This window comes from Schistocerca americana, chromosome 1 (assembly GCF_021461395.2).
Source record: "Schistocerca americana isolate TAMUIC-IGC-003095 chromosome 1, iqSchAmer2.1, whole genome shotgun sequence".
NCBI lineage: Eukaryota > Metazoa > Arthropoda > Insecta > Orthoptera > Acrididae > Schistocerca > Schistocerca americana.
This window is the reverse complement of record NC_060119.1, coordinates 874606148-874630697: the sequence shown is the minus strand read 5'-3', so window position 1 is coordinate 874630697 and position 24550 is coordinate 874606148. Positions and strand designations below refer to the sequence as shown.

At 43.8% G+C, this 24550-nt stretch overlaps 1 protein-coding gene across 1 annotated transcript in view; it reads right to left on the bottom strand.

Moving 5' to 3' along the window:
- The window catches only part of LOC124614036 (matrix metalloproteinase-2-like), a 914756-nt gene extending 890743 nt beyond the window's left edge, over positions 1-24013 (bottom strand). Inside the window, exon 1 of the mRNA XM_047142873.1 lies at positions 23835-24013. Coding sequence (XP_046998829.1) covers positions 23835-23957 — 123 coding nt within the window. The 5' untranslated portion in view covers positions 23958-24013. The remainder of the gene's footprint in view (positions 1-23834) is intronic.
- Positions 24014-24550: the final 537 nt, after the last annotated feature.

The following is a 24550-nucleotide window of genomic DNA, read 5'->3' as shown; positions in this document are numbered from 1 at the left end:
TTCCATTTCCAGGAGTGTACATTGATGTAAGGTTCAGTCGCGATAATCCGTGCCAACGACAATAGTAGTTAACGATGTCGCTGGGTCAGTCGTCTGGTACCGAGCCCATGTTCAACAATGAGCTCTGACTGATGTTCTCCGAAACACTTGTGCCTGTACTAGCATTTTACTCTATTGCCACATGTACCGCTGATCGCCACCTACTCTGCTTCATAGTGCGGATGCAGTGCGCCTACTTACGGTTCCACTGTACTTCAACCACTTTCTCGTGACAGTAGCACACTGGCAGCTGACTAGCTTCGCCTTTTAAGAGGTGATCGTCCACAGATGCCGAGCGATAACATTCTGCCCTTTGCCAGTATTGCTTTTGTCGGTAAATTTCCCCATTTGTTGCCTGTACCGTCGCTAGAATGGTTCTCCTTTCATCTATGCTCTGCTTGTGCACTTTCTTTATCGTGTTACGTGCCCAAGACTCCACCAGGTGGTATTGTGTTTCAGTGGGCAATGTTCATAATGTTTTAGAACATTAGTATATGAAAAGCCCAGTTTCTTGCTTGAATATTTGCATCAAACAGCACCTTTTCCTGTCTATCAAAGGACAGAATTTCATTAGAGTAGTTTAACAACTTCATTTGTTCTTAGGCTGTAACATATTTTTCATAAATACGCGCACTATTTGCGAGAGCTGTTTTCTTTGACAGTTCAAATGGCTCTGAGCACTATGGGACTTAACGTCTGAGGTCATCAGTCCCCTAGAACTTAGAACTACTTAAACCTAACTAACCTAAGGATATCACACACATCCATGCCCGAATCAGGATTCGAACCTGCGACCGTAGCGGTCGCGCGGTTCCAGACTGCAACGCTTAGAACCGCTCGGCCTCTTTGACAGTTTTACGTCCTTGACTGAAGATCTGCAGTTCACGGAACTTAAAACAATAGTGAGCTTCCACTGAAGTATCAATTAATCACAACTGATGTTGGCAGTATCATAACCGTGTGTGACACAGGTAGTGCATGAAATGATTGCATTGAATTAGTAGCAGGTGGCATCCCGTTGAAGTGGTTAAGCTACCTGTCATGTAATATATTGTGGAGTGTAAACTTCATTACAGTGAGCGCTTACAAAGAAGGGCAACATGACAATTTACAAGCTTCTCATACACAAGTTAGAGACTCACAGAGTTACTTAAAAATGTTCGCAGACCGAGATTAGAAGACAGACGCCATCCGTATGAACACACACACAGAACAGTTAAGGATTTCTACTACGAACCGAAGGAACTGACGTTGTGGATGTAAACATTTGGAGATGTTAATTCCAGTCTCTGTATAGTATATTTCACGCTTGTAACCACGCTCGTTCAAAGTCTCCCCATTTTGACAAAGCAGCATGCATGTACGCAGAATTAAAAAATCTTCAACTTTTTTTGGTTGAAAACTTTCATACGGAGAATGGCAACACCGGTATGCCATCAAGAATTCCGAGAACTTTCGGAAATACTAATAACTCGAAGTGTAATATATCTGTATATTTTGTAAATGTAAACCTATCCTCAACCAGAGAATTGATTTGAACACAGCTACACTTTACTTAGCAAGAGAGTTATGGGAAGACCTACAGTTTACTGGGGACTCCGAAAGGCGTTGTGCCTACCCTGCTTTTCCTATATTCAAATTGCCAGAGGTGAAAGAAGCGGTAAGTGACCAAATAGCATGGAACCATCTGAAGCTGAACTCTAAACTTTGGATTTGCAGTCACCTACTTACTTACGAAGCCACACAAATATTATGTACCAAATTTGAAAAGAAAGCAAGGCCGTATTCAACGAAGGCAACGGCCTTGCCGCAGTGGGTACACCGGTTCCCGTAGATCACCGAAGTTAGGCGCTGTCGGGCGTGGCCGGCACTTCGATCGGTGACCATCCGGGCTGCCATACGCTGTTGCCATTTTTCAGGGTGCACTCAGCCTGGTGATGCCAATTGAGGAGCTAATCGACCGAATAGTAGCGGCTCCGGTCAACGAAAACCATCATAACGACAGGGAGAGCAGTGTGCTGACCACACGCCCCTCCTATCCGCATCCTCAGTCGCGGATGACATGGCGGTCGGATGGTCCCGATGGGCCATTTGTGGCCTGAAGACGGAGCGCATTCAACAAGGAGCAGAGGAGTGCAGGGAAAGTGAGTTGTGATCTTTGTAAACCAGCCTCAAAAAATGAAATCTCAAAAATAAATGCCTCCTTTCTCCTTGCAGCTGACAATGCCAGATGGCTCTGGGTTCTGAAATCTTCCAGAAGCATTAGGCTATGCCTTCAGCTCATGTTGTTTATGGTGTTTTTCTCTTATTCCAGGACAATGCAACAAACTACAAAATTTTGTGAATACAAAAAATAGCAGCTGACTGACAGGAATATAATATGAACATATGTCACACAAACTGTACTCTCTCAGCTAAAAATGTTATAAACAGTTTATGAAGTGTTAGCATTATCATATTTGTAAATTAATAAACACAGTTTTTCAATAGTTTGGTGTTTTATTTTTCAAGATATGCTGTTTAGTTTCTACTATCCTTTCCGCTTCCACGAGACTACGAGTAATGTAAGTTGCTTTTCTGCCACCCTATGCTCCTTAATGCTGCTGGTAACTTTGGTTTTATTTTCCCTTTCATCTACCAGCTTATTGTCAACTTCGAAGAGCGTTAAATACGTAATGCAATAAATTTCTTTTTCTCGGCCAATTTCGGCTGAAGAAAATGCGAAATTTGTTGTGGGACGTCCTGAAATATTCCCGCTTACGCCCCTATAGTTTCAAGGCATTTCAGTTGGTGGTGCCGCTGCATATAACCTTCAAAATGGAGTCTGTAACGGAGGTGCGTTCCAAGCTTGAGTTTCTTTTGGCGGAAAACCAGAGCATCGCAGATATTCGTAGGAGCTTGCAGAATGTCTACGGAGACCAGGCAGTGAACAAAACCATGTGGTATCCGTAGGTGAGACGTCTGTCATCATCGTAAGAAGACTGTGCAAACCTGTCCGATCTCCCGCGTGTCGGCCTGCCGCACACAGCTGTAACCCCTGCAGTGTTGGAATGTGAGGACACTCTCATTCGAGGCGGTGGACAGACCACAATCAAACACCTCACTGTTCTTCTGGACGTCTCTGTTGGCGGTGCTGACACACTGGTGAGTATTAGTTGTGGTACTCAAAGGTGTGTCCGTTGGATTCCTCGCTGCCTAACAGAAGACCATAAAGAGTAACGTAGGACCATCTCTGGAGAGTTTCCTGAACCTTAATCGTGACAGTTTTTGATGCAGCAAGACGTTGGCTCTGATGCAGACCAACAGAGCGGTACCATGAGTGCATACCAGTAAGGTGGCGTAAGACCGTGGTATTGAACGGAGATTATGTTGAAAAATAGGGTTTTGTAGACAAAAGAATGGGGAATAATATGATATACTGGAAACCCGAATAAAATCAAAAAGCCTTCAGAAAAAAATGTGATGCATTTCTTATTCAACTCCTCTCGCATTGGGAAGAAACTCAAGTCTCTATCCATTTAAATACGTCAGCGAAAGTGTGACAATGCAATGCTTCTGTACTGTTGCCATCAGCAAGAACTGTTGTTGTCTTTCTTCGAGCTGCTTCAAAATGCAGCTTGCAAATGAGTGTGTTGGTGTAGTGTTGTGTTTTTGTTGTTAACTAGTAAGTGAGAATTCAGGAAAATGAGAGCATCCAGCCAGGTGACGCCAGATACCCAGAACTGCAGACCAGATTAACACCGATAACAGTGTCACATATGTGCACTCTCTCCATGAGACACTCCGTAGAGGTTCAGCTTTTAGCCACAATGTAAGCACAGTTCCGACGGTAAGACAGTATACCCTCACCATTAACTGAAGTATTCATCTTCCTCTAGAGCGTCACTGACCTTATCAGGCTTTGTTACGGAGTCGGATAGCTAATGGGATATGTGTAAAAGATTTCCTACGCATAATGAATTTATTGTGGATTAGCTTTGAAATACAGGGTAAATATTAATAAAACCGACACACTGCAGGGACGTATTGTAAGCGTAATCTCATATCGCTGGCTTAGTTGTGGAGTATCTTTGCGGGCAGCCGCGTCTGTAGTGAGTCGAGCGCGGTACACGGTACTGTTATGTTGTGTAGTGTGTAGCTTTGCATGTAGGAGCATTGTTAGTATTCAGGTTGAAGTGTTGCTACAAGTGCTATTACAGTAAAGTGATGACATATGGAAATGGTTCAGAGGAAAGTGCGTCAAGAAGTAACGCAGTGGCGTTAATAACGTATTTATGTGTCCTCTCGTTGCGTGTCGCACAGCATCGATCATCCGCGCCGTGTTCGGTCTCCAAGAATGAACAAAAGAGTGCAATCAAGTCCCAGTGATTTATAGCCAGCGTGAGAACGTGCGTTCGATCATCGCGTTCCGCATCATCAACAATCACCCGCGTCGTGTCGGGTTACGTGTACGCTCGTCTGAATTATATTTTGGACTGTTAATCATCAAGATTGTTAACTGGGATAAACATTTACGATTTAGAGTGTAAACAGTGCAACCTGTGGTTTCCATATCGTCTCAGAATATAGATGTTCATACCAGAGATAGTGTTATGTTTAAACGTTGAGTGACTCCCCTAAACCCGCTTGCATTTTTTCGATAAATAATTTCAGGCAAGCCAACAGCCAGCAGCAGTGTGGGGCAGAACAGTACGACCGCCGCGGGATTACCAGGTACGTGGTGTGGACAGGACGCACGATCACGAAACGACAAACAGTTTAAAGTACCCCACCCATTTGTACTCCCGGGCGTGTTACAGTATTTCTGACTAAAAATAGACGACAGAAGGTCCTATGGACATGTGTCCGGAAATGGATGATGTTCTTGCAATCTTCCCGGAACACGGTACAGAGCTGCAGCGCATCCAAGTCACAACATATATTCAAAGTGGCCTCCGTGGGACGCAAAGCAAGCGTTCATACGTCGCATCATGGATTGCCGCACTCTTTCACACGTTCCTTCCACTATCGTATAGCGCCACAGGCGTCGTGAACACGCTATTGAAGGGTCTGCGCATAAGGAATCTGTTCAGCACATACAACGCTTTTCAGATGCCACCAGAGATAAAAGTCAAGGGACTTTAAGTACGGTATCTAGCAGGCCATGCTGCAGGGCCTTCGCGTCCTATCCAACGTCTGGCGCAGGTGTTGGTGAGGTGTCGTGGAACTGTAATGCAGAAACTACATAACCTATTGTGCCAGAGGCACATTCTCAAGCAGAGTATTCCGTAGGAAGCCTGGAGTATAGAACCGAATTCATTTTGTGATAGGAGTTTAGCCACAGAACGCGACAGTACTTGGCTTGTGGTGACATTAATGACGTGAGATCTCGAAGAACTCTACGTACACCGCTGGCTATCAAAACTGAACACCAGGAAGGATAGCAAACAATCAAAATTTAAAATGGTTCAAATGGCTCTTTGCACTATGGGACTTAACATCTGAGGTCATCAGTCTCTTAGACTTAGAATTACTTGCATCAGACTAACCTAAGGACATCACTCACCTCCATTCCCGAGGCAGGATTCGAGCCTGCGACCGTAGTAGCAGCGCGGTTCCGGACTGAAGCGCCTAGAACCGCTCGGCCACAAAGATCGGCATCAAAATTTACTGTCCTTTACAGGAACGCACGATTAAATTTGTGGGTGATTTGTGGGTATAAAGGGTGCAGAGTGTGGCCACTGCTGCAATCAACCCCGTCTCTAGCCACGCTGGGCACCGAGTCAAAACTGCTTAGATTGAAACGTCCCCTTTGAACAATTTATGAATTGCTGTGCTGGAAAACCTCTTACGTTATTTGCTTTTCAAACAGCTGAACAAAACTGAACGTACTCAGACATTACTCTCTTTACTTATTCTCATCATCACTAAACTGACACACAATATTTTTAGCGCAACGCAATCTGACTTTTAATAATCCCTACAAAAGAATGGCCCTGACTAACAATAACCTATACCTTTCATGAATCACTTACCTCACAAAAATCTTCGTTACTAGAACCACTGCAGTACAGCGAGCGCCAATACTGCCAGCTAAATAAGAGATTCTAACTACTGAAGGCACTAACTACTGACAGGCATAGTTAGCAAATGAAAGATTTTGATAGAGAACAAACAATGTACGAGGTGTGGCTAGAAAAAAACCGGACTAGTACTGGTGAAACAATAAAACGAATGCAATAAGGCTGAAAGTCGCGTGGCCTGTCACGTGACTCTCTCTCCGCCTACTACTCGAGTTTCATCTGCCTCCTGCACTCAGTCTGCCCGTGGCGTCTGTTTTAAGTAGTTGACGTTTTGTCTGTGCGTCGGAAAATGTTGATTGTACAGAAAGAACAGCGTGTTAACATCAAATTTTGTTTCAAACTAGGAAAATCTGCAAGTGAAACGTTTGTAATGTTACAACAAGTGTACGGGGATGATTGTTTATCGCGAACACAAGTGTTTGAGTGGTTTAAACGATTTAAAGATGGCCGCGAAGACACCAGTGATGACACTCGCACTGGCAGACCATTGTCAGCAAAAACTGATGCAAACATTGAAAAAATCGGTAAACTTGTTCGACAAGATCGCCGTTTAACAATCAGAGCAGTGTCTGAGTTAACAGGAGTTGACAAGGAAAGTGTTAGGCAGATTCTTCATGAAAGTTTCAACATGAACAAAGTGTGTTCAAAAATGGTTCCAAAGTGTCTCACAATTGAACAGGAGGAACGCCGAAGAATGATTTGTTCTGACATCCTGGAAAACATTGAAAGTGATCCCACCTTCTTACAAAATGTTATTACTTGCGATGAATCGTGGTTTTTTACTTACGATCCCGAAACTAAACGCCAATCGATGCATTGGAAAACTCCTGGTTCTCCACGACAAAAAAAAAGCACGAATGTCAAAATCGAAATTCAAGGCAATGATGATTGTTTTTTTTTTTTTGACATCAAATGGATTGTGCACATTGATTGGGTACCAGAGGGACAAACAGTGAATCAGCATTACTACATTAGCGTCCTAGCCACCCTACGTGAGCGAGTACGGAGAAAACGGAACGATTTGTGGAGAAAAAAGTCATGGATCCTTCACCAAGACAATGCCCCAGCTCACAGTGCGTTGTCAGTGAAGACGTTTTTGGCAAAACACAACATTCCCATCTTAGATCATCCACCCTACTCACCTGATTTGGCCCCCTGTGACTTTTTTCTTTTCCCTAAAGTCAAGTCCGCTTTGAAAGGAACTAGATTTGAGACTGTTGGAGCAGTAAAAGAAAAAGCGACGGAAGTAATGTATGGACTTACCGAAAATGATCTGCAGCATTGCTATGAACAGTGGAAAATTCGTATGGAGCGGTGTAGAGACCGAGGAGGAGAGTAAATTGAAGGAGATAACATGAAATTGTAAATAAATGTTTTTTCCAGCATCAATCCGGTTTTTTTCTAGCCGCACCTCGTATTTACCTTAATAGTGTTCAAAATTCGTAATATATATATCAGTTCATGACATCCAGTCTTACAAATTTACTGTCGCTGATGGACACACGTCCAGATCTTCCGCTCTTGAAATTCTGCCATCTCTCCCCCCACATCCACCACTGCTGGCGGCTGACCTCCAACTGCGCAACGCTACGCGCTGTTCACATCCAGCTGCCCAACACTACAGTAGCAAACATCAATGCAAACCAGCCAAAGACTGCACACAGCACAGCCAGTGATTTTCATACAGAGCGCCATGTGGCGTTACCAATAAAAAAACCTAAACAGCCTACTTACAAGATGAAGCGTACGGGTACGTAACTTCACGCTACTTCTACTCTATGCACTACTCTACTCTAAGTGGCTGGCGAGTATTGTGGCTTTCAAGTCTCACGGAAATGCATGACCAGACGTTTTCAGCGGGACAGAAAGCTGCAAGGGCAACAGTCGAGCACCCACTGTACAGTTGTAGGTCTGGACAGGACGGGCAACACTCGGTCTTGCGTTATGTTGTTGAAAGATACCGTTGCGGAGGTCTCGAAGATGGGGCACAGTCACCGGCCTTAACGTCTCAGAAACGTAACGCCTGCTGTCCACATTACTAGCTGTGCGAACCAGAAGTAACGTTTGGCAACCAGCCCTATCAAATCATGGGTTGGACTCACACGATGAAAACGAAAGTTCTCTTCGGAGTCTCCACACACGGATACGCCTATTCTGATACCGTACGCAGAACAGGAGCAGACTGAAGATACGACGTGGCGTCAGTCTTACGTGCAGTGTTGTCTCTGGGCTCTTCGCTGTCGAAATGCCTGCCTCTTTCCTGCTGCCGCATGCCGAAACCCAATAGCCGCTGTGCTGACGGTCCATGCCGCTCCGGACGTCGTCGGACTGTCCTTGTGGGAACTTGTATTGCTTGCACTTCTTCAGTCAAGATATGTGACGCGGCTGCACGGACGAGCGAACAATACGTCTGTTCTCTTGCGCGCCATTCACTCGAGGCCGCCGAGATCCTACTTGGCGCTGGCTGTGGCCATCCTGTTCCCATCCAGTCCCTGTTCACGTGACAGTCGTGGCATCACAACTAATGCGACCAGGAATATCGCGTAACGGTATAACAACATCGCGTAATAATGTAGGTCAATCTTGATAGACCGCCATCTTGATACTGTCGAAGTCCGACACAAGCTGGCAGATGTTTCTCCATAAAACCCTCTTCTCACAAACAAACAACACTCAAATGGGATTTCTGAATGAGAAATCCACTGCGTAACCTTTCCTTTAATTTGTTTTACTTATTTATTTGTTTAACCCTCTCTTACATCGGACCAGGATTTCACACATCAATATCTATTACCTAAGAAATAACTATTTTAGTATGACAACTAGAATTAAAATGCTTTGTCTGTCTGAAGTGGCAGTGTGAGGTAATTAAACTGACTACGAAATAAAATACTAGATGACATTATGTATCTATCTATCTATCTTTCTACGTGATTACTCTGCTATTCACAATAAAGTGCCTGGCAGAGGGTTCAATGAACCACCTTCAAGCTGTCTCTCTACCGTTCCACTCTCGAACGGCACGCGGGAAAAACGATCACTTAAATTTTTCTGTGCGAGCCCTTATTTCTCTTATTTTTTCGTGGTGATCATTTCTCCCTATGTAGGTGGGTGATAACAGAACTTTTTCGCAATCGGAAGAGAAAACTGGTGATTGCCATTTCATAATATCCCATCGCAACGAAAGACGCTTTGTTTTAATGATTGCCACTTCAATTCACGTATCATGTCTGTGGCACTATCTTCCCTATTTCGCGATAATACAAAACCAACTGCCCTTCTTTGTACTTTTTCGATGTCATACGTCAGTCACACCCGATGAGGCTCCCACACCGCACCACTCCCGCGTGGTGTAAGCGGTCTCTTCAGTAGACCTGTTGTACCTGTTCTGCCAATGAATCGCAGTCTTTGATTTGATCTACGCACAATATTATCTATGTGATCGTTCCAATTTAGGTTATTTGTAATTGTAATCCCCAAGTACTGAGTTGAATTTACAGCCTTCAGATTTGTGTGACTTATCGCGTAATCGAAATTTAGCTGATTTCTTTTAGTTCAAATGGCTCTGAGCACTATGGGACTTAACTTCTGAGGTTATCAGTCCCCTAGGACTTAGAACTACTTAAACCTAACTAACCTAAGGATATCACACACATCCATGCCCGAGGCGGGATTCGAACCTGCGACCGTAGCGGTCGCGCGGTTCCTTTCTTTTAGTACTCATGTGAATAACCTCATGCTTTTCCTTATTCAGGATCAATTGCCACTTTTCGCAGCATAAAAATATCTTATCTAAATCATTTTTCAAGTCGTTTTGATCATCTGATGACTTTACGTGACGGTAAATGACAGCATCATCTGCAAATAATCTATGACGGCTACTGAGATTGTCTCCTATGTCATTAATATAGATCAGGGACAATAGAGGGCCTATAACACTTTCTTGGGGAACGCCGGATATTACTTCTGTTTTACTCGATGATTTTTCGTCTGTTACTACGAACTGTGACCTTTCTGACAGGAAATCCAGGAAATCCAGTAGCACAACTGAGGCGATACTCCGTAGGCACGCAGTTTGATTAGAAGACGCTTGTGAGGAACGGTGTCAAAAGCTTTCTGGAAATCTAAAAATATGGAATCAATTAGACATCCCTTGTCGATAGCACTTATTACTTCATGAGTATAAAGTGCCCTTTGTGTTTCACAAGAACGATATTTTCTGAAACCGTGCTGACTATGTATCAATAAATCGTTTTCTTCGAGGTACTTCATAATGTTTGAATACAGTATACGTTCCAAAACTCTTGTGCTACTGCAGCTCCTGCTATTAATAGTAATAATAATAATAATAATAATAATAATAATAATAATAATGGTAGTGACAGATATACGAAAAATTTATAGGTATACAAAATTTTCTGATATAGCGAGCTCCAGGAAAAGAAGGTTTCCTAGTGGAAGTGAGGAAGATCTGATTGGAAAGAAGGATGTACAAGGTAAGGAGTGCATACAGGGACGATGGTAATCATTATTATTGCTTTGGTTGATACGTTATTAACTGCACGCTGGAGCTGGAGATGTTACTTAGTTCTCTAATATAATGAAAGAGTTTGTTCCATAGTCGGGATCCTGCTGCTGAGAAAGACATCGGACGTGGCTGAACTATGGAGTGGGACAGAAACGGTTTTGCTCTGATCGGAAAGACTCTTTCTGTCGTGTTGCTCAGGCAAGACAGATAAGTCAGTAGAGGAGACAGAGGGTATGAAAATCCCTGCGCTTCTCTGCGCGAAGCCACGGTGGCTGTGAATATAATAGTTAAATGTGATAAAAGAGTCGAACATTACAGACATCACGAATACAGGCATTCATAACTAGTTCCAGGCGCCGTGAACTTTCCTGGGAAAGGCCTTACAGGACAACATCCCTGTAATCAATAACAGGAAGTATAACTGTTTGTACAAGTTTCTTTTTCAGATGAAGAAGGAACAGAATCATATTTTTGGAGGGCATGGAGAGTTGCTGCTGCCTTCTCACACTTTGCAGTTATGTGCTCAGCCCCATTTAGATTTCCGTCTATTATTACTCCTAGACTCTTTGCTATAGGAGAGAAGACATTTGTCCCATTTGCTGTTCAAGATGGTAGGCATTTCCGATATTTGGGGCTAATGGGCCTAAAAATGACCAACCAGTACCACTTGGTTTTTGCATGGGTTGATATTGAACTCTGTCCGTCCCGGTAGCTGAGTGGTCAGCGCGACAAAATATCAATCCTCAGGGCCCGGGTTCGATTCCCGGCTGGGTCGGAGATTTTCTCCGCTCATGGACTAGGTGTTGTGTTGTCCTAATCATCATCATTTCATCCCCATCGACGCGCAAGTCGCCGAAGTGGCGTCAAATCGAAAGAACTGTCTAGCCGACGGGAGGCTCTAGTCACACGTCTAGCATCTTGAACCCTATATCCTACACACATTTTGATAATGTACACAGGAAGGGTATGAGTTTCCTGATACCTGTCTTCAGGTTTATACGTTTGGCACTTAGATACAACTGGATGTCTCAGCGTATGTATGGTATCTGCAGTAGGACAAAGCTCATTACACGTCATATACGTACAATGAGAAGAGTGTAGGACCTAAAACCGAAGCCTCGGGGATGCTAGATACTACTTGCCTCTACTGTGACGTTACGGTGCTGGACATGACGCATTGCTGGCGAGCCGTCAGTTGTGAACGAAACCATTGCACTGCACTTGGCGATAAAGTTATGCAGAATGTAAATAATATATCTCCATCTACTTCGTGTGGTTCGCTAGGACGTAGTACAGCTCATCCGAATTAGACGCTTATTGCATACCGTCAAGTGGTGGTGCAATTTTAATGGTCAACAGTGTATTGGTAAACAAATTTGCAGCTATAAAGTCTCGTATACCCGTCTACTATTTTTGCTTAAAAAATGTCCCTAGAAATTATACTAGTCATCGCCTTTCCGCCATCGTAGTTCAGTGGTCACCGCGGCCGACTGGCGTGCGGAGGATCCGGGTTTGATTCCCTGCACTGCCAGAGACTCTTTTTTTGCTTGTTGAGAGGGCTGGAATGGGACGTATTCAGCCTCGTGATACCAATTGAGGAGCTACGTGACAGAGTGGTAGCGGCTCCGGGTTACGAAAATTGACAAAAACCGCTGAGCTGACCCCACGCCCTCCATATCGCAACCAATGATTCCATTGCTGGAGGATGACACGGCGGTCGGCTGGTACCGATGTGTCCACCAAGACCTTTGAATAGCGAGTATTGACTCTGTTTACGTTAATAATCTATCTGTTGTAGTGTGGACAAGACGTGGAATGTTATGTGAAGGCAACATTGTAGTTTTTGTCGTTTCTGCTGTAATTGCTCGACGAAAATTCTTATTGACATTAACTGCGTACAGTTTTGTGATTTTTTCATAATGAACTGTCTTTCAAAAAACAAAATAAATTGTGGATGACTTCCACCCTGACGAAATAATTTAAAGTCTGGAAGTAACCATTCATGTATCGACTCCGAAATTAATGGTTTTTCCGAGTAGTTACTCTTTAGCGCGAACGTCACCGAATTAGTGTTCAAAAATTTCATTAAAATATTCTGAACGCTACAGGCATTGACGCAGGTAACTTCACAGTATTTGTGTTAACACATGTTGAAACGTAACAATTCAATTCGGTTAAGAACAATGTAAATCTGATTAGTTTTCGAACATCTGAGTTGAATGACTGTTTCCTTGAATTGATTTATTTCACTTTAGTTAAGTTACATATGTGATTTCTCTTAAAGCCGAAAACATTTTTTACATTTATTTTTTACTTTTATTTTCATAGTGAGAAGGATAATGCCCCAACCACAATTTCACATAACAGAAGACTATGGATAGAAAATATGGCCGGAAACTCAAAGTTCTATGTCGGCAGCGGTGTCTTCAGATGTCTGTCGGAGAAGGGCAAGGGAAGGTAGCGACGGCTGCCTGTTTAGGAAACGAGCCTGACGTGATTTACGGAAACCACGGAGATGTAAACTAGAGTGACCCGACACATATTTGAACACCGCCCCTCACGCGTTAAGATCCAGTGCCTTAACCACTGTACCGAGTCGTTCGAAACACTACGCCTTGGAACACAGCTCCTGTACGCTTTTGAACGTTTCAGCTGCCCATCCAAGAGGTGTATTTCTATCAAGACTCATTTAGCGATACTAAGACATAATGTGAAGCACTAAGCAAAAAAGAAAATCCTTACTCTCGAATGATACCGAGCTTTATACGTGTTCATGAGAACGAATGGAAACAATTCTTCAGCAGTAACGACAAAAAGGAAAAATATGTTTCAATTAGTATAAAAGGTGGACCCTACATATTATCAACAGAGATGCTATAAGGAATTAATTCCATTGGCGGAAAGTGAAGAATCGAAGAAGTCACGCGCTCTTAGAATTTCTGATACCTTCATCACTGGTACCTATTGGTTGCAACACTTAATGGGCATATATTCAGATGAGCAATGACATGGTAAATGGGTCACGCAGCCGTCCTGCAATGAGCGGTCTTCACTCCCATATTGTACGCCAAGAATTTATCTAAACTTATCTGCTGTCAACTGCATATTTTTTTAATACGCAAACGATATATGCCTCTGCTCAAAGGTCACAACTTTTAAGGATACATGCATAGAAAAAGGTAGCAATACACTCCCTAAAATCACAAGGAGTGTTGTTTACTCGCAAGCGTGTACAACAGCTTTCCCTGCGAATGACGTAGACTCCGTAGAAAGTCGGTACGATATCAACAACCTTTACTGTACGATTCCTGGGACTAATCTTCGACTCATGGCTGACGCGATGTGTTTACATCAGACATTCTTCCGGGGTTGGAGCAAGCGATAAGCGTTCTCTGTGCGGTTTGGTAGAGTGCACAATAAAGTCAGTGTTCTTACCCAGTATCGATCTCTGAAGGGACCTCAATAAGTTTACAGCGAGATATTTTACTACAGTGACATCAAAGCAGGACTTCAAAGTTAGACATAATAGCAATACGCTGTTTTGGAATTTTGATCCGAGCGACGTCTTCATCTTCCACCAGTGCTCCGCCCTTCGAAGAAGGGAAAGTGCCTCTCTAAATTCGGTGACAGTAACTTGCTCATAAGTATATACTGTGAAGAGTATAAACCCTTTGGTCCCTCACCTGATCAGAAATTAGTAGCCTTGCAGAAGGTTATTCTGGCAAATTGTCGTTTCATTCTTGGAACAAAAAGCACGCTGGTAAATAGTAATCCCAACTTAACAGGAACTCTTCTAAAGTTCACTGGTCTAACCAGAACTATGAGATACCTTTCTCGCACCAGTTTGCTTTCTGCTACATCCATATGTTGTCTAAACGGGAAACGTCAAATACTGGCACCATTTTTGCGACAACAGACAACAGACTGACCTGACCGGATCGAAAACAAATGGTCACCCATTACAGGTCTCTCCTTCTTTCGTTCTGATTCCCAAACATAACGGCCATGAACCGTCCCTCAGAACACGTCAGTGTTCGCCGCAGAGGCGGTGGCCGTCGTGTAAGCTCTTCGGTTTGTCTGGCCGCTAGAAATGAGTGACATCAGTATCATATCTCACTCGGTAAATGTGCTGTCGGCTTACAGCAATGCGGCGAGGTAACAAAATTCACCTTATGACCTTAAGGCTGAAGGAGGTTAAGTTACAGAGGTACGGCCTTCTGTGTGTGCTTTTTCTGGAAACTAGCGCGCCAAAAGATTAAACAAAACGAGTAAAGTGACATCATGAAGGACGCAACGCCCTGTGGGCAATTACTTATCCCCAATTTCAATGTATTCGACCACATTTCCGAACTTAAATCGAAGGCGTATCATGTCGGAAGAAAAGTGGTAATAAATAGTACTGTAATCTGCAATTTATCGTCTCCAAAGAACATCATTTACGTTTTGGACATGCGGTAGACCGTATGACAAGTATGCGGTTTGATCAACGACTCCGCAAATCGTTCGTTCTATTGAGCCACAGAATGCGATGTAAATCACCTATTACTTTCTTGTGAGCAGTGCCGTGGATACTAAGTCTCTTTTCATTACTAAGTGTACAAGCCCTGGGCGACCGAATGAGGTCCGACCGGCCGCCGTGTCATTCTCAGTACACAGGCGTCACCGGATGCGGATACGGAGGAGCATGTGGCCAGCACACTGCTCTCCCGGTCGTATGCCAGTATCCGAGACCGGAGCCGCTACTTCTCAGTCAAGTAGCTCCTCAGTTTGCCTCACAAGGGCGGAGTGCACTCCGCTTGCCAACAGCGCTTGGCAGACCGGTTGGTCACCCATCCAAGTGCTAGCCCGGCCCGACAGCGCTTAACTTGGGTGATTTGACAGGGACCGGTGTTACCACTGCGGCAAGGCAAGCAATTACGCAAAGAACGAAAATGGACATATGAAGTGATTTAATCTGCATATGTAATCGTTTATTTTTTATACGAAGAGTTTTGTATGATCCCATGGACTGCTGTATCAAACTACAGTACCATATTCACATATTCTTTAATGTTTATCTTATCGATTCGATTTATTTCTACATTTGCTCATTACCCCCGAGCATCTTCGGATCTGTGAGTGTAAATTACAATAAATGACAACAGAATCAAGTAAAATTAATAATTAAAACGTAACTTTTAACATGGTAGCTTATATTCATGGTCCTCATGTTAACACCGTAAAGATTGAAAGCTCCGCTCAGCACCATCGTCTACACAAAGCGCAGTGTGTTGGATGGGCAATTTTTCATCGCAGGCTCATTATACAGGTGTACGATTTTAAGCACAAATGGGAAAAGTTACATCTCACTGGGAAAGTAAAAACCGTATCGGTATACTCAAACAATTGTGGTAGCTTGTACAATGTACTTACATATTTTCATTTATTTATTTATTTTTTTTTTTTTTTTTGCAAAAACAGACATAATGTCTTATGGGATAACAGCAATCAGTGATTTTATAATGTTACTTTAAATCCGTCTTGATTGCAAATTTTTTTTATTTTTTTTTTATTATTCATATGACCGGTTTCGGTTCATTCAGAACCATCTTAAGATCTGATATTTAAGTTACAGGAGTAACCCGTCCAATTCAGTAACTTTCACATCTGACATTTAAGTTACAGGAGTAACCCGTCCAATTCAGCAACTTTCACATGCTACGTAGTTACTCCTGTAACTTAAATATAAGATCTGAAGATGGTTCTGAATGAACCGAAACCGGTCATATGAATAATAAAAAAAAAAAATTGCAATGAAGACGGATTTAAAGTAACATTATATTTATTTTTTGTCCAGGAAGAAATTTTCCCATGTGACATGAATAACATCCATCTTTGTACATATCAGTATTGCTGTTGCTCTGCCAAAAATATGTGGTAATATAATCCCAGTTGTAAGACGGTTCATACACCTGTCCGAAGAGCTTGCACTAACAATCGCATACCCAATTCACACCATTCTGTGTTGACGCTGAAGCTATATCGAGCACAAAAGTTGTAACGTGTTCCCATCAAAGCAACGAACGATGAACGTTTAGTTTTGGTGATTAAGTTTACCCCATGCTGTTGTTATGTATACAGCATTAGCCGCAATACCCGGTGTTGCCCATGTCAGAATATAGGACACGTTTGGTGGCGTAAGGACCATTAGGACCGTTCTCTTTATCAGATATATACAAACGTATACTCCATTAAAAGTACGACGTATATAATTTGTTCAAAATTAATTAATGATGATGCGATTAAATTTTATTATTACTGAAATAAAACAAGTCAGAATCAAAAGTGACTTAATTTAACAGGAAACTTAATTTTTATTGTTTATAAATTGTTTTTACATTTACATTTCTTCACAGTACTTGCTTATGCACCACATTTGCTGTTTTATTGTTCATACTAAAAATAAACAAATTTTGAAACTTGAATAGCTTTAAACTGAAGGACATTACAGTTGAAATGAAAGGTATTCTCGTTGTAAATGCCATCTGCCAATTTTCTTTGCCAGTCAGTATACTGGCTTCGATGATGTTATTCTGTAGGTGTGTCATGCAGAGTCTTGCACCATTACACAGTTTCGGCGAATTCGGATTCCGCAGTAAAATGACTGCCGAGCAAACCCTCAATTTGAGACACTGTAACAGATTCCTGGAACTTCCAACGAATTTAAATATTCAGTAGGAAAATTTACTATTTCATTTTCGTCAGCGTGCTATCGATCGACAAGTAAATTTTCTCTGTCGCCGGAACATCTCTTGAACGGTATTGTTGACGTGCTAACAATTCATTATTCGTCGCTAGAATAACTCGCTCGTGCAACCATTCTGAAGTGGTATAATATTCGATAATATCTGGGTTTATTTCCTTTATGAATTGTTCAAATTATTCAGCGATATGAGACAACTCATTTGTCAGTACGATTTGAATAGAATTTTCGTCTGTTGGATAGGAGCCTTCTTCTATTTGAGAAAGGTTCTAGTGTACTTTCGTCTCCCGAGATTTGCGTTCTCCTATTTGTTGTTAACTTGATTATTTTTACGTTCTGCTTTATGAACAGCTTTTTAAATCAGGCTTTTAGCTTGTTAGCTGGCGTCAATTTCAGAAGGACAGGCAGCGTTTGACAATATTAGAACACACCTCCTATTAAACTGAGATTATCTCCTAAGTTCTGGAGTGTTCTATTCAGTGCTTCCAAAGACTTCCTGTAGGCCACTGTGCTTTCGTCCCATATGATGACCATACACTCTTTCCGTATTTGTCCACGTGCTGATGATTTTGCTGTGTTTCATACTGTACAACACTCGGATATATTCGAAATTGAAGAAATTTCGCAACAATTTAGCCTTTAACATTCTAAAATTTTTTGAATATTTTAGAATTTTCTGCGAGAGTAAATTTTGGAACATGATAAAAAACGACTTTGAGAAAGTACTCATAAGCACAGTATGCGAGAAAACGATTTTTGCCACCCATACTCACGCACTTCCACCCACTGCGATCATCTCCCCTATTAACAACAGGAGACCAAGGGTTATCAATCATCTCAACAGCGAGTGGGTAGCAGTTGGTGGTCATGGAGGGTTCAAATGGCTCTGAGCACTATGGGACTTAACATCTATGGTCATCAGTCCCCTAGAACTTAGAACTACTTAAACCTAAGGACATCACACAACACCCAGTCATCACGAGGCAGAGAAAATCCCTGACCCCGCCGGAAATCGAACCCGGGAACCCGGGCGCGGGAAACGAGAACGCTACCGCGGTCATGGAGGGAAGTGCGTCTTTACGTACACACACTTGGCTTTTATGAATACGTTATGATTTTTCACCCACTGATGTAAGAACGCCAGAGTCCGGGGCGAAGTTAGTAATAAATCAAGCAATTCTCAGCCTATGGCCGTTTATCTTCTTTTTCCTGGTCTTATCCCGCATCTTCAGCTGTTGGCATGTTATTGCGGATTTTGCAACGTTAGGGGCAGAGAGAGGCTGGATGCCCTTCCTGTAGCCATCTCTTCCCTCCTCACTCGCCCTCCTTATCCCTGGATGGAATTTGCGTACCCCATTTGTGTTACCCCTCGTGAAAGTTCGCGGAAGTTTTCGAAATGTTTGAAATCATATAAGTCCGGTGGGACTTAGATACCAGTCGGGTATTCACCTAGTCGGATATGGGGAACCACGTAAAAATCTCATCTAGGCCGGCCAGCCCTCGTCATTAATTCTCTCAGGGGCGGGAGCGCCTCCCTGAATCCCGGAAGCAGCGTGCGGTTTAATCAAGTCGTGATGCTCATGTGAGTAATACTATCAAGGGTAGCAACGCTAATGGATGACGCAATTGCAGTAAATTACCAGGTCCCGTTCCCCGGGTGGAGTTGGTTTCCAGATAACTATTTCTCCACTTTCTTATCTTATTTCTTCTTAAAGCTGAACACAGATTTTTAATTTCCTGTTACCAGTTACATGTATTTTCTTGTCAAAAATTACGTACGCCGTGTGTAAAGAAATGCAAACAATAAAAGAGCAGCCAAAAGAAAGCCACAAAGCCCCATCTCCAAGTGGTGGAGCATGGGCAACGGTTCCCGCCGCTACAGCTGCGTAATGGAGTCCTACAGCGCGGTGGGGGCCGTGAGAGGAGTGCGTGGAGCACTACGAACCAAATGACAGGCCTTAGGTGCGGAAATGCAGCTCCGAAAAAAGCAGCTATTCGGGCGGGTCACCTGTGGCCGTATCTGCACATTAATTTAATTAATTCGTATTAGCCGGTTGGAAAAACTTTTAACAGAAAAATCAGTGGAATGAATTGTGACGGAGGACACTAGATTTTTTGTTTTGTTTCTGGCTACTGTAGCCAGTGAAACCACATTTCTGAACGACCGCGGACAGTAAAATTTGTATAATTCTTGCTTATAGAAATTCGCGCTGTCACATCGTCTCACACGGAACGGAAGAATACGATAGCGTAATTCTGGTGTGCAGTCGCACGTTTTCGCTTAGAATGGAAAAACATGATGGTAAACGAGATAGTGAGACAAAGTGCAGTGAGCAGGTGGTAGAGCTGTGCTCTACCAAAACTACGGTTCGGTAGTTTTGGTACACTACATAAATCGTGTAGTACACAGTAGAATTACCGGTACGATTTTTAAAACTGGTAGGAAAGGAAACGTCAGTGAATATGTAAGAAAGAAATGAGGAGCGAACGACTTCTCTTTGTACATTTGTTTGTTTGGTCGGCTATTTTTCACATAATTAGAACTGTACATTTGGTTTAAAATCCATTGCGTAATTTATCCCCTTACAGAACATGAATTATTTTAAAATTAATACAGTTGATCGCGTAACTTCTGCGCTTTTATGGAACCAAAGCCATTACTTTTCACGTATGTACAGTTCACATGCATAAACATAAGGTATATAAAATTGTTTTTGCTTTATGAAGAACAGAATGTTCTTCGCGATGATCAAAGTCAGTACTTTCCCGTTGTTATCGGTATATCTGAACGTTGTTTATGAATAACAGAAACATGTTTTGCACTGGCTGTTCCACGATTTATATTACACACTTCTAGAGGTTGTAGAGGGGACTTACTAGATCAAGTTTTACACAGAAACCTATGTCCGGAAACGCCATCCACCGACGCTACAGAGCATCAAACGAATTGGCGCGCGGCCCCTATGAATGTATGTACATGCAGGGTGATTCTGTAATGATGTTACAAGCTTTCTAGGATGATGGAGAGGATAAATGTATCAATTTGAGTGCAGGGTCCCTGTACCGGAAACGAACGAATCGATGGTCATATGCGAAAATCGTTCTGATTCCTTCGACAGTAGAATACATGTACTGGTTCTGTGTAGCTAAGGCTGTAGGGCAAGGAGCTTCCAGAGGTGGTAGTATGGACGAAAGCAAAGAAAAAATGTCCAGTAAACAGGGGCTCTAAAATGCATACCTTTAGACTTACGAGCATTTCTTAATCTTCGCTACTGTGAACCACGTCTCCTCTATTGAGCAAGTGCTCATAGCCCATGTTCAGTAGAATTTTTCTTGTTTTGGTCCACCCTACCATCTTCGAAAGTTGCTTACACTACAGTCTTAGCAACAACAGTACGAGTACATGTATTCCACTATCAGAGATATCAGAACGGTTTTCTCTTCTAGCTATTGACAAGTTGGTTTCCGCTGCAACGACCCTTAACTCAAATTGATACATTTATCTTTCTCTATCATCCTAGAAAGTTTGTAACGGAATCACAGAATCACCCTGATACATATATATTTTAGAGGCGCCGATAACTTTGACGCTCTGTGGCGTCGCTGGATGACATTTCCAGACATGTACAACATTGCAGTGCCTGTGTTATTCTAATGACGATGCAATGTTCCTTTGGACATACAGCCACTGTGGCGACATCAGCGGTTACGAAACACGTGAAATTAATTTTCAGTTGCGAATAAAAACTAGCATCAGCTGTAGAATGGAATGCCGACACTGAAAATTTGTGCCAGACTGGGTCCCGAACCCGGATTTCCCGCTCATCGCGAGCGGTCGCCTTACCACTTTTTTTTTATCGTTGTGTTTCGTCGTTGCGGACGTCACATGACATCGTCCGCCCCGGTAGCTGAGTGGTCAGCGTGACAGACTGTCAATCCTAAGGGCCCGGGTTCGATTCCCGGCTGGGTCGGAAATTTTCTCCGCTCAGGGACTGGGTGTTGTGTTGTCCTAATCATCATCATTTCATCCCCATCGACGCGCAGGTCGCCGAAGTGGCGTCAAATCGAAAGACCTGCACCAGGCGAACGGTCTTCCCGACGGGAGGCCGTAGCCACACGACATTTCCATTTTCATCCGTTCAAGTTCGCTGGTTGATCCTTCCACTCGGTTTTTGATTACAGAGGCGAACCAGCTCTCTGACCGAACACGCTGAGCTGCCGTGCCGGCTTCCATTTGGCTATCCGTGCAAGATTTACGGCCAGAACCAAACTTCCGTATGTCGTCAATAATGCGTCTACGCCAAATGGTAAGGCGACCGCTCGCGATGAGTGGGAAATCCGGGTTCGAGTCCTGGACCGGCACAAATTTTCGTTGTCGTCATTCCATTCCACAGATGATGGTAGTCCTTATTACCAACTGCGAATTCATTTCATGTGTTTCCAGACATGGGTTCGTACATAAAACATAATCTACTAAGTCCCCTCTACAATCTCTACAAGTATGTAACACCCTGTATAAGTTCGAGGAAGTACTGAATTAATGTTTGATACTGTATGTTTTGTAGTTTTTTTATTTTGCCATTTTTTTGAGTAAAATGTGTTTTCTAGTGCTATAAGATAAATCTGTATTTTTGTTAATTTTTGCTGCAACATCCCTCTCACATGGCAAATCAACAATTTTCGATTGAAATCTGAATTAAATACTGGCAATTTTAGTTTTACTGTAAGTACTGCTTATTCTTAAGCAACAGACAGGAGCATAACAATGTAGACCAAAAATATTTCGTAGGTTACTCAGACGTTTATACACTAATGCCCATTAAAATTGCTACACCAATAAGAAATGCAGATGATAAACGAGTATTCATTGGACAAATATATTATACTAGAACTGACATGTGATAACATTTTCACGCAATTTGGGTGCATAGATCCTGAGAAATCAGTGCCCAGAACAACCACCTCTGCCCGTAATAACGGCCTTCATACGCCTGGGCATTGAGTCAAACAGAGCTAGGATGGCGTGTACAGGTACAGTTACCGATATAGATTCAACACGACAGCACAGTCCATCAAGAGTAGTGAGTGGCGTATTGTGACGAGCCAGTTGCTCGGCCACCATTGACCAGACGTTTTCAATTGACGAGCGATCTGGAGAATGTGTTGGCCAGGGCAGCAGTAGAACATTTTCTGTATCCAGAAAGGCCCGTACAGGACCTGCAACATGCGGTCGTGCATTGTCCTGCTGAAATGTAGGGTTTGACAGTGGTCGAATGAAGGATAGAGCCACGGGTCGTAACACATCTGAAATGTAACGTCCACTGTTCAAAGTGCAGTCAATGCGAACAAGAGGTGACCGAGACGTGTAACCAATGGCACCCCATACCATCAGGCCGGGTGATACGCCAGTATGGCGATGACGAATACACGCTTCCAATGTGCGTTCACCGCGATGTCACCAAACACGGATGTGACCATCATGATGCTGTAAACAGAACCTGGATTCATCCGAAAAACTGACGTTTTGCCATTTGTGCACCCAGGTTCGCCGTTGAGTACATCATCGCAGGCGCTCCTGTCTGTGATGCTGCGTCAAGGGTAACCGCAGCCAGGGTCTCCGAGCTGATAGTCCATGTTGCTGCAAACGTCGTCGAACTGTTCGTGCAGGTGGTTGTCGTCTTGCAAACTTCCCCATCTGTTGACTCAGGGATCGAGACGTGGCTGCACGATCCGTTGCAGCCAAGCGGATAAGACGCCTGTCATCTCGACTGCTAGTGATACGAAGCCATTGGGATCCAGCACGGCGTTCCGTATTACTCTCCTGAACCTACCGATTCCATATTCTGCTAACAGTCATTGGATCTCGACCAACGCGAGCAGCAATGTCGCGATGCGATAAACCGTAATCGCGATAGGCTACAATCCGACCTTGATCAAAGTCGGAAACGTGATGGCACGCATTTCTCCTCCTTACACGAGGCATCGCAACAACGTTTCACCAGGCAACGCCGGTCAAGTGCTGTTTGTGTATGAGAAATCGGTTGGAAACTTTCCTCATATCAGCGCGTTGTAGGAGTCGCCACTGGCGCCAACCTTGTGTGAATGCTCTGAAAAGCTAATCATTTGCATATCACAGCATCTTCTTCTTGTCGGTTAAATTTCGCGTCTGTAGCACGTCATCTTCGTGGTGTAGCAATTTTGATGGCCAGTGGTGTATATCCTCACATAGTTTCGAGACAGTTCATTGCATACGTAATAAAAAAAAAAAAGCGATCGATATGAGGTAACGCCTGATAGGAATGCAACACACCAAACGTACAGGTAACGCGGGTTCGATCTTAACTGACCAAAGCTACTAGGAAACCTACGGTTAATTACGGTAGCCTGCAGTAGTTTTACAACTCTAGTAGATGGCTGATAGTCTGGAAACTGACGAGTGTCGTCCTGGGGAGTGAGTACTCACCGTGTCGCCGTCGATGTACAGGTGCTCCGCCTGACCGCCCCCTGCAGGCTTGCCCACGGCCGCGCGCAACGTCGCGGCGGCCAGCGCCCCGACCAGCGCACGCACGACCACAGCTGCCCTCATGAATCGCACTGACCGTCACTCCGCACACCTGCACACCACGGCACTGCACAGCACCCACCACAGTGCACACACGCGCCGCGTCCACCTCCGGCGGAAGGTGGCAGCCAACTGACCGCACGCACAGGGGGCCTGCCGCGACCCGCCTCCTGCCACTGGCGACAATCGCGCCCCTGGCGGCGTCCGCCTCCGATCGACGCCGCCGGTGCCGGCGGCTGCGTCACTCGTTCCGCACTCGAGCTCAAAAGCTCCGGAAGCATTCGCAGTTCCATTCCGTGCTGCATCGACAAGACAGATTACACTGATGTGCCAAAACATTATAACCAATCCCCACAGCGAGGTGGAATGCCTTCTGGTGGCTGGCTCTGAGCACTATGGGACTTAACATCTTAGGTCATCAGTCCCCTAGAACCTAGAACTACTTAAACCTAACTAACCTAAGGACATCACACACATCCATGCCCGAGGCAGGATTCGAACCTGCGACCGTAGCAGTCCCGCGGTTCCGGACTGCAGCGCCAGAACCGCACGGCCACCGCGGCCGGCCCTTCTGGTGGTGTGGTGGGCACGTGACGCAGTAAGAGTGTAAACGCAAG